This window comes from Lycorma delicatula, chromosome 3, assembly GCF_047948215.1.
Source record: "Lycorma delicatula isolate Av1 chromosome 3, ASM4794821v1, whole genome shotgun sequence".
NCBI lineage: Eukaryota > Metazoa > Arthropoda > Insecta > Hemiptera > Fulgoridae > Lycorma > Lycorma delicatula.
Genome location: NC_134457.1, coordinates 134,691,895 through 134,704,169, shown reverse-complemented (window position 1 = coordinate 134,704,169; position 12,275 = coordinate 134,691,895). Strand labels below are relative to the sequence as shown.

General features: G+C 33.6%; 1 protein-coding gene across 1 annotated transcript in view; it reads left to right on the top strand.

Moving 5' to 3' along the window:
• Positions 1–12,275, top strand: part of LOC142320982 (putative G-protein coupled receptor CG31760) — a 904,980-nt gene that overhangs the window by 709,970 nt on the left and 182,735 nt on the right. Inside the window, exon 4 of the mRNA XM_075358981.1 lies at positions 9,822–9,965. Within this exon, the coding sequence (XP_075215096.1) occupies positions 9,822–9,965 (144 nt within the window). The remainder of the gene's footprint in view (positions 1–9,821; positions 9,966–12,275) is intronic.

The following is a 12,275-nucleotide window of genomic DNA, read 5'->3' as shown; positions in this document are numbered from 1 at the left end:
CAGTTACAAGAAATCCGCATTTGTCCGCATTTGGAGACACTAGGATAGCTACAGTTCTCACTAGCTACCGGTTAGCTAAGAAGCTGATAGAAAAGCGAATACACATTGGTTGGATTCACTGTCGTGTGAGCATTCGAGAGCCTGATGATCGCTGTGACCGGTGCTGGGAGACCGGCCATGTGGCTGAGTTCTGTAGGGGCCCAGATTGGTCAAAGTGCTGCTTCAGGTGTGGTGGACAGGGCCACTTTAGGGAAAATTGTCAGGAGAGTGCAAGATTTTCTGCTTGTGGAGATTTTGGATATCGGGTTGGGTCCAAGGAGTGTGACATTACGAAGGGCTGAAATGCTGTACAGTATGTATAACGGAATGCCTAAAGTTGAAGCTAGACAAATCCTTTTGAAAGATTGGCAAAAAGTCTGTAATGCTTCTCCTACGGGATAATGGACAAGACACATTATACATTGCATTGATCTGAGGGTTCAGCGTGGCTTTGGGGAGATGGGATTCTACCTCTCCCAGCTGCTAACCGGGAGTTTGAGGGGTACCTGTGCTGGGTTTGGTAAACGCGCTACCTCTTTTGTAGATACTGCAAATTACATGACACACCGGAGCACACCATATATCACTGTTGTAGGTGGGACGGTTTTCGGCACGAGCTGGGTTTGACCTGGCTTACCCCAGAGAGGACTAAAGATTATATGCTTTCTAGTAGGGAGGCCTGGGGAAATATGGAGGAAGTAGCTACAAGAATATTGAAGATAAAATCCCGTGACGGTTAGGACCTCCATCGTGTGTAACCATGCATGTATTTAGTTAGGGGGGGGGGGGCAGCCTCGATCTGGAGAGGACAGTTCGCCGGGCTGGGTCGTTGTTGATGAGGGATTGGGGACCCTTTGTGGTAGTTTTTATATAATCACAACTGGAAGCTGGGTAGTCTCATATAGGAACACTGCTAAAAAAGTGCACAGGAAGTGGGGTACTCCAGTGGGTTGCTAATAGTAATGGCTTACTAATATAATATAAAATAAAGATGCGACCAGCAGGCCGTCCAGCCATGCCAGACATACTGCCGGTAGATGGGAAGGGCTGTTAGAGTAGAAAGGACATACCCTACGCTGTTCTGTGCTTAATTGCAGGTCTGACTTAGGGGAATAAGAAAAAAAAAATTGTATTACTATTTATAACCTCTTCTGCATATTTTAATTAATTAATTTTTTAATTCTGCATATTTATATTAATTTAATTAAATAATTTTTTTAAGTTCCCGATGATGGAATTTTATACTGAAAGCGCTTGAACGTATATAAAAAAATTGTTGGTAAGTGGGTTTTTTAATTATTAATTATATAATCATACCAACGGGCCATGCTTGATAAAATTATATTAATTTGTGATTTCACATTTATATTGCTCTTTCACTCGTAGACATTCTACAGACTGGTTACTATGCTACATACATACATACACACATATATACTATATACTTGCACACAGCATAAAACATATACTTATACATTATACGTTTTATGTATTTATATATTATTAAAGTGCAATAAGACACCAGAGATTATTTATTGATTGATTTATATGAGGTATAGATTACCAAGATTTATTTAATATTTAATATATTTATTTGAATTATAATTACACGTTAAATTTTCAATACCAGCCATTGAAATACATCTTCTCAGTAAATCCACGAACAACACATTAGGTGAAACTTTAGATCTATATGATCGTAGGTACAAGTACTTTGTCATTGGTGTGAGTTATATACTCGCCAATGAATTCATCTATCTATTAGATTCACGAACTACATTCAATGCAATGTTCAGATCATTGATGTTGAGAAATTATACATTCACTTGAAAAAAATAAAAAATACAAATATACATATAAAATATGCTTGGTAAACCAAGTTAAGATATTCATGAGCTTTATATCTGTTATTCATTACATAATTATTCGATTATTACTAATACTGTATGAAAAATTACATGTGAAAATATAGTTTCAAACTAATTATGTAATATTTTTGTAATTAATATACTTAAATAACACTTGAATAATGTTGTATAATATAATACAATAATTATATAAACAATGGTGTTATTTATTTAAGCGATATGCATTGTTATTATTTGTTAAGAAATAATATGCTAGGTTACATTATTTGCTTATTATTCACTACTGTAAATTTACACGATCATCTATATAACTTAATGTGATTACAAATCAATGATTACTAATTTCATATTATTGTTTGTAACATTTTCAATTTCAATATTAAAAAAAAAATACATCTGATTTTTTGAGGTGCAGTTATGTTAAGACTTGAGCACACCGGGCTGGTCTAGTGGTTAACTCGTCATCGCAAATCAGCTGATTTTGAAGTCAAGAGTTGTAAGGTTCAAATCCTTCTAACGGCAGACTTTTATACGGATTTGAATACTAGATCGTGAATACCGGTGTTCTTTGTTTGGGTTTCAATTAACCACACATCAGGAACGGTCGATCTGAGACTGTACAAGACTACATTCCTACATAACATCCTCATTCATCCTCTGAAATAATACCTTACGGTGGCTCCGGGGGCTAAACATGAAAGAGAGAGTTATGTTAAGACTCGGTTCTTCTTTTCTTCTTATTAATTATAAATATACAAACTGTCTTGTTCTTCTTCTTTATTTGTAAATAGTAAATAAATTTGTTTATATTCAGCTATTTTACCAGCCAATACTTTATATTTATAATTTTCTTATTATTAATGTACTGTTCAGTCTAAATTTAGATATCATTCTGTCAAAATACACACTCTTCAACTCAGATCTACCTTAACAATGTAATATCCATTTAATATAATACTAAAGATGTAATGATCATTACAAGATATTAAAATTATAATTATTCATGAACTAACAATGACTTTATTAAAATTATGAACCAACGCGGTTAAGATATAGAATAAATACATCCAACCAAGTTATTACACCAAGGCGGTTACTTATTCGAACGCTTAAAAAACGTCTAACTTTTAACAGCAGATTTCGCTACATTAGCACTTCCATTTAGTAAAATGAGAGAAAATGATTGATTATAATAATTTTAATATTAAAGAAAATTCAAAAATTAAAAGTCATAATTAATAAAACCGACGCGTAAATTAATATTAAAATAATAAAAATAGAAATTTAATTTTACTATAAAAGGCTGATCAATTACAATAATGATGAAAGAAAAATTTACGAAAAAATCTGCTTTATACAGCATTTACTTTCACGGACACTCGAAGATTAGTTTTCAAACTCTTATTTTTATGATAATCGGCCGTTACCAGAAATGTTTAAAGGGAGTCCAATACAAAATATTTGTTCGAGTATTATATGGAATAAGTTAAATTACATTTTCATTGTTAAGTTTAATACTTAGGTAATTATTATCAAGTGTATCCAACTTTCTTTTAATGGATAAAACTCTTTCTCTATTGTAGATTAATCCTATAAAACGAAGTAGAAAGAAACGTTCGACAATTACATTTTTCAGTATCATGCTAGAAAATTCCATTCTTCATGAATATACACTTTAAGAATTAGGTGCATGGTATTCATTCATTCATAGCGTTCTGCCATTAGGATAGGTCCTGTCACGGCTGCTGCTCTCCATCTTGTTCTATTCTTTACTAACCTCTTTGTTTCAGCATATTTTTCCTTTTCCATAATCCCATCCATCAATTGAGACCTCTTCCATTTTCTTCTTTTGCTTCCATTCACCAAGCCAACTATCATCCTCTATTAAACAACTCATATATTTATAATGCATGGTAAAAACAGATATAACGATCCATTTTATCTTGACCAGGAAATAATAAAATTTTAATTAAAAATCAATAAATAATCCTTAATATCTAAAAATTTTGAATAGATCACTTTATTAATATAGGAAAAATATTTATTTACAAAATTAAAGACACTTAAAACCACCAGTTAAAAACACTTTCAGTACTATTTTATGCTCTAAAATCTGAAAAAATTGATTTTTTTTTTGTTCCACAACTAGTTTATTTATAATCGACTCCACATGTAGAACCATAAGTAAATCGTTTGATAATAAGCAAATGAAAGGGAACTCTTAAGGAACTCCCATTATGTCAATCCATAACAAAAATTATCAATAAGCAATAATCTTAAAGTTCATTAGTAAAAGAATATGCTCGTATCTGTCTACACTTTTATAGTCCATAAAAAGAAACAAATAAAAACCAATAAACAAATAAATAGTCAATAACAAAAATAACAATTAATCAAACGATAGCTAGTTGCTGCAAAACAGTTGAACAAAGAGCAAAACAACTTGTAGCTATAAACAAAAAATAATAATAAAAAGTAAACAAAAATAACATCACTAGATGTGGCGATAATAACTACAAATTCTCATTCAGTAGCCCCTATATCAAGCACATGGAGATGTTTCAACCTTCGAATATCCGCATTTTTATCTCTAAAGTGATAAAAGAATGAGCTAGTAGACACAGTGATCGCTAAGTGGTTGAAATGATTTTCTAAACCTCGTTGGTATTTAACACTGTGCTTCCTTACAACCTCACATACAGTCGAAAGATCCAGATATTCGTGAATCTCATCACTCCGTGTGAACCGTAGTGCCTCTGCAATTGTTCTCATTACCTTGTTTTGGAAGCGTTTTATGATATTCTCCACAACTTCACACCATAAGTCCAGATTGACCGAAGAATAACTTTGAACTTTGTATATCCGAACTTTATTGGACAACGTTAGGTGTGAGTTTTTCCGCAGCAGCCAATGAAATTCCCTATATTTCGAGTTCAGTTGTGTTCTTTTCACCCTCACGTGACTTTTCCAGATCAAACGCTATTCGACGTGAAATCCTAGGTACATCTCCACACACTCTCTGTGGAATCAAGACACTATCCATGTTCACACTGGGACAGTCACCCCTTCTCATGGTGAATGTGACGTTGCTTCCTTTTATCTTGATTAATTATCCATATTTTCTACCATGCGCAGAGAAAGTCCAATGCCGTTTGCAACTCCCGCGAGGCTAGTTCAGGAACTTCGTTAATGGCAAGGATCGTTAACGGCAGTGTCATCGGCAAATGTGGCGACAATGCAACCTTCTACGGTTGGAAGATTCGCACTGAATATTGAATTCAGCACAGGACCTAGTACAGAGCCTAAGAGACATCTGACCTAATGTCGAAGAATCTCGACAATCTATCATTACCTCTTACCAGAGAAAAACGTCCCTCAAGATAATTCCGTAAGGCAATGAGTGCGGTTGAGGAAGTTTTAATTTTAATTTTTAGAGCTGTTTAATTTTTAGAATATGCCGGGCAACCATACCTTGTCAAAGCCCTGATGGATAGCTAAGAATGCCGCCGATCAGAATTCTTTTTCTTTCAAACATCCACTGATGACTTTGTCGAATCCATGGGATTGTTCGATGGTGGAGTAGTCATACCTGAACTCTATCTGGTCATCCGGAATTGCCTCCTCAACCTCCAAAACTGGCCTAAGCCTGTTACAGCTTTTAAATAATTTAGATATAACTGGTAAGAGGCTAATTGGCCTGTAAGTAGAGACTTTGTGTGCAGGCTTTTATTGTTTCAACATTATTACCCCCTCAGACGTCTTCCATTCCGCACAAGTATTTTGTGTGTGACTAAATCAAAACCTGTGGCTTTCTTCAGTCGCCTTCCCTGGTTGATTAACTTCAGTAAATCCTTTCTCGATATCAGCCTAATCATAAAGCTGGCTGGCATTTGGTTCTCTAAGAGGTCTTTAATATCTTCGAAACTGGGACCCTATTCATCGTTTAGTTAAAACGTTTCGCCTAACTGTGAAGAAAATAGATCGGTGACGTTCCTCATTCAACATCCAGTACGTCCCTGTAGGACAGGTAGTGTCGTTGTGGATCGTCATAGCCCCTTCGTGGTCTTCCATAAGGTGCATCAGTCCCTATTCAGGTTAGAAAGATTTTCGATATAATCCTTAAATATTTCGTCTTTGATAGTCTTCAACAACCTCCTCAGCACCTACTTTTTTATTAAAGAATTTATTACAATTTAGTTTTTACAATTATTTTATAACTGAGAAACAAGTGCCAAATATCACATAAACTTCATTATACATATATATATAAAATATATCATGTGCAAAGCTAATAAAAAATTTTTAAAAAATTTAAAAATCAACCTCCAATAAAAATTTTTTAATAAATATTATTAATAACTAGAGGTATTCAGGCAATTTACTTTTTATCCACACAAAAATTCAATGTTAATAATCAAACCAATATTTGCAATCACTCTCAAATCCTTTTTCGCTCTTACATTTTTTCAGAATATTTTCATTTATATTCCTCTTAAAAATATTAAATTAAAAATATTTTTTTGTTAATAATTTTACCAATCTGAGCTCTTTTACAAATATTTTTTCAAAACCTTCTATGAAATTAATTTTTAAGATACATTTGTTTGAATAAAAACGTTTTTGAGTTGGGAGAGAGAATCCCACATATTGAAATTTAGATTTCAATTTAAATTTAAATATTACGTTTAAAAATAAAAGTAAAGGATAATTTCCTTTTAAGGATAGAAAAATCTTTATAAAGTTTTGAGTATATCAACGTAAACATTAAAATAATTACTTATTAATAGAAGTATTAAAATTAGAGAATAGATATTTTATATAGAAAACGTTCCATTAAAAATAAATTTCTTTTAAGTAATAAAATAAATAAAACTAGATCACAGCACCAGAAACTGAACCGATCCAGATTTTGGTATTTTTTTTTAAACAGCTGAATAAGAGGGTTTTTAGACAGATTAGTTCAAAATAAAAAAGGTTCAAAGCATGAATGTGAACTTGAAAGATTTAAAGAGTTCGTAGTATGTACATAATAGAATAATAGAAAATTAGGTCATGTTTTCCAACCCGTATGTTAGAATAAGGTAACTTGTTCAGTGTATCTATATTGTCAGGAAAAGTTGATAAAAATACTGTTCACACATGTGAATAAAGTAAGGTTTTAATTTACTTTAAGAACTTCAGTATCGAATTCTTGTTTTAATGATAATTTTGAAATAAAGTAAAACAATTTTTTTTTTCTTAAAATACTTGTAAAGGTCCAGTTAAACTTAACTAATTAATACTGGTCATCTTAATTACTTAATTATTACAGAGATAAAGATTTTAATGTTACGTTAATTAATAAATGTTTTTAAAAGTGAATTATTAATTCACATTTAAATTAATTTTCACGACTCATTTACATTCATCCACATGAAGAAATCTCAGCTATCATAAAAAAAAAATAAAACTTACAAAAAATGAACAAATTTACAAATTTTCAATCAAAACATAGGTACTTTGAGAAATTTCTTCCAATTATTTATGTAATTTATTGAGGACCTCACTTACAGTATTGTAAACAAAATGGAAAAATTGACTTGTACAGTAAATTTTGTGACAAAGTAAATTTTTTCCAGCTTTTTTCTTAAACTCGTAAAAAAAGTTTCTCAAAACATACAACGATCTGATTAATCTTCTCCAAGCAGGGCCGACGTAATCAATAGACAAATAGTACACATTTATAAAGCCCGTAATTTCGGTGGGCCTGCTTCAGTAGAGGAAAATCTAAAAATAAATAAAATTTTATAGAGATAATAGCTTTATCTTTAATAATGCAGAATATTCTGTTATTATTTTTAAATACAAGTAAATGTTTTCGTAATAGTTGACCAAGTAATAAAGTTGGGTTAGTGCCACTGGCGGGGTCCAACGGCGGCCATAGGAACCATGTACCCTTTGATATTAATAACGTGTATTTTTGAAAAATGATAAAAGTAAATAATATCTTTAGAATTCAAATAAAAATGCAAAAACATTTTTTTTTCTTTTTAAAATCAAATAAAAATATGAGAAGGCAGTAGTATTTTTGTTTTTCCCGATGCCGAACAGAGAGTCTTCCGACTACCCTTCAATTTTTACTTTTGAAGTTATCCGCAACTTATATAAATGAAACTTCAAATTTAAATTTAGCCTAGGACCTAGTAGATATTTAAATCGGTACTGCCGTGAAGTAATACAAAATACTGGAAATTAGACTCTAAATATTTTTTTTACATATACACTTCTGAACAAGAATGAGATCAAATTTTTATTACCATTTTTTTCCGCAGGTTATAAAGGATCCTAATTTGTATATAATTTTCAGCATACAAAGCTGTTATACTAATTATAAGATGTAAAATATTGATAAATTACTAATGAAGAATTGTTTAATTAATGTGATTTTGGACTCATATATTTGGCCAAAAGTAGCGAGTGACCAATGTTATGTGGTCTGTATCACAATTTTTGCTGTTTAAAAAGCCAAACATCATGCATACTTGAAAAATTATTATGATACGAGTAAGTTATATGAAGAAACTTTTTTTTATAATCTTGAGATATTGAAATATTATTTTTTATCATCTATATTTTTATTAAACTTCATGTAAACGTGAAATTTTCGAGTCAAGATTATATTTTCTCTTTCCTCGAAAGTAAGTGGATTAATTTTAAAAGGAAATGTATGATAAGATTCAAAATATTTATAGAAGCTAAGGATACAAATTAATCTATACCTACAGGATATAAAAATAACGAACAATAAATAATTACATGAACATCAAACGATTAAAGAGATAAAAAATAAAAACCAGAAAATGGAAAACATTTTACAGTAAAATTTAAAGTAGTATCGAAAAAATAAAAGGTATATTACATATTACTTCAAGCAATATAAAACGAATAACTGTATTGCAAAAATTACTTAAGGTTTATGAGGTGCAGAATGCGCTTCTAAAATAACACTTGTATTTTTATTTTACAAAAAATACTTCAAAAATATAAATTAATAGATTGACAACATTTTTGGACGATAATTTAGAAGCAGAATTAGTGATTTTAATTTAGATTTACTACTATCTTAAAATAAATTTTAATTAAAATTACTACTAGTAGATTTTAATTCAAATGAATACTGTCTTTGAACGAAATAATTCGTAGATTTTAGCAGTTTAGTTTAGTGCAAAAAGCTAATTTATATTTTTCTTATTTATCATATTATAAGTTTTTTTTAAACCTCTTTACTGCTTACAAAAAATTATTTCTGTAAGACAAGGTGAAATCTTTTACTTTAAAGACAATGAAATAACATTTTAGGACATATCAGCGAGTATATGAGCCTTTTTTCACTATTTTCACGAGTAGAATAGGTTATGGAAAACCCGGTGATATACTATGTACGTTCGTTCATATTACAGAATTCTATGTATATCTTTCAGTTATGAAACTACACGATCTAAAACTTAAGCTTGTTCATTCATTATCATACCAAAATGTTATACCTTTACTTCATGTTATTGATTATTTTAATTAAATTTTTTTTTTTCTTCGAGTAACGCATAAAGTATAAATTTATCACTTAGGATAAAAATAACTGTCAGCTTTATCACTCGGAATAACACTAGGTTATATTTTTTAAACCATTGAAAATCTGAAAGTTTGGCACTATTGCTAGTTTTTATATAAGTTTGTACATTAAAGGAATTCAGAGATTAGAAAAAAATTAAAAAAAGTTATGAATATCAATTTTTCACAGTTTAAGCTAATTCATAAATTCCTTTTAAAACGAAAAATTCTGATTTTGAGTTTGTAAAACAATAAAATTTAAAAAAATTTCATTTAATATTTGTAATCAATAGATTTCTAAACGATATAATCTACTTTCTGTTTCAGTGTGTTCCTATACCTGGACTTGGTTTCCGACGAGGGAGTTATCAGTGCAATTGTCGGCGAGGGTTTTACTTTCCAGTAACTTCGGCACTTGTACGTTATTACAATGGCAGTATAATTGAAGAAGAGTACGAAAAATTAATGCTAGTAAGTATTCAGTATTTTTTCCCTTTTTTTCTTTACTTTTTTTACATAGCTCCCGGGTTGCCATTGACTCATACTGCCTGGGCAGTAACCCTGAACCCGGCTATGCTGTTCTCAAGGTTTCAACCCAATAAGGGGACCGGTTTTTACGGTGCCACGCCTCATATGGGGAACCCCCGAAGAGATGCCCTCAATGGGACTGCGGCCTTAACTTTCCCCCAGCGGCTCAGGAAGGAGCCACAACCCGATCATCGAGAGAAACAACAGAGCATCCACCCTTCCCGGACAGGGCTGTCTCTCCAGAACCACCTAAAGCCAAGCACAGTAGCAGCCAAACCTCACGTTGCATAGCTCAAATCCGTTCCACAGGTAAACGACCTTCATGTCTTCGACGAGGTCCTGCAGCCACGAACCCCGAACGAATGTTCCCACGCTTTGCAAGAGGGACACCTAGCTTCTTTTTTGCAATCCTTACGCTGGCGGCTACCTTCCCAACAATTAAAGCAGTGTTTCCGCATATCCGGCCCGCTGCAAGACCGCTGCATGGTGCCCTACTTTCCAGCACCGAAAACAGCGTTTTTGTTGCGACAGCCGCGTCACTACGCAGCCCAACCCCCCAATACGAATGTGATCCTCCGTCAATAACGCACCCGCCAAAATGGGTGGCACAGCGACCGTCGCCACCTCTGTGGTCCCTTAGGCTGCAGGCATGGACTGCTCGTATTCTAAAATATTATTTTATTTCATAAAGAAATGAACGGTAGTAAAAATCAGTCAATATAATATTTTAAGTAATTTCTATAGAAAAACGACTTCTATATCTCTAGAAGTATACAGCACAAATTAATGTTTCACAGTGTTTATTTTTATATTAGACTGCGGTAACCAAGAAGTTTTTGTTTGGTAAAATGAATTTGTTTACTTTTGTATGCATATTACGAAGCTTTATAATTTTACTTTTCGTGATATATTTTAGTGCTGTCTTTTACAAGTTTTCGGTGTGTTTTTATACTTATTTTGTGATATTTAGTGTTTAATAGTGTTTGTTTTCAAAGTAGCCTACGGTAACGAAGGACTGTTGATTTGGTTGTTAAGTGGGTTCATTTACTTGTGTATTTATATTACGAAAATTGTAATATTACTTTTTTGGTATATTCTAGCGCTGCCTACTACAGTTTGTTGTTTTTGAACTCTTTTGGTGTTTTCGGCCCGTTTTGTTTGTGTATTTACGGCTGCAGTGGGTTTTTCACAGTAGCCTACAATTGCTACGCACTGGTTATTTTCGGTAGCCAACTGCCCAGTAGTCAAATTGTTTACATTTTCGACTTGCTGTTTTTTCGTGTTTGTTTTTCAACATGGCTGATCCTGGTGGATCAAGAGTAGGTAACCCGCACAGTGTCACTTGGAGACAGTGATAGCGTTCCTCAGGAAGATTTTTATTACTGAGTCGAGGAAGGCGACTTTGCGTATATCAGTATTGATGAATATGAAAAGGAGTTCCCGCCGTTGAAGTTGTGGTCATATGGGTGCAGATGAGGGAAGGCTGCTGGAGGATTCTTCAGCAAAGCGATGGCTAAGTTCCTCTTCCTTTGACGCGCAAGATCAAACGAAGATACGGGCCGCTGAAAGGAGCTCGGTGTCATCCATACTTCCATGGACGACACCGAGCTCCTTGCACAGTGGTGGTGGTGGGGGCGTCCGACAAGGAGCATGATGGGACGGCAGGAATGGAGGTTGGAAAGAAGACAGATGATGCGGACGAGGGGCCTCTTAGTTATAGGGAGGAATTCTAGGCTGATATACTCGACTTGCTTGATTGTATTAGAAGCTTGATGTCCCTAGTTCGGAGGAATCATAATACCAAAGTGGAAATTAAGACATACTTCAAGGAGCTCAGAAGGATTGCGAAGAATATCAACCAACGTTAACCACGATATTTAGAACGACTCGGTCCCGGAGACAGTGGATATTACTAGACCTGTGGTTCTTCGGACCACAGCTACTCAGACGACGGAGGCTGGCTTCGTCCCAGGAATTCGTTGATTGCCTGGAAGTTATGATTTTTGATGAGCGCTTGAGAGCGGCATGGGTGTCGATGAGTTGACGCAGCTCGTCCTTCGGGGTAGCCAAAGGACGTTTGGACAAAGTACAAAGAGTCGGCAAAGTTGGTGATGGATGTAAGTGGTCTACAGGGGTCTCCCCAGGACTGGCTCTTGAGCTGGCAGCAGGAGTGGGCCATCAACAGCGGAGTCGCTTCCAAGAGCAGATGCTTTAGATAGGGCACCTAGTTAGTTCTGGCAAGCTGTAGAAGGG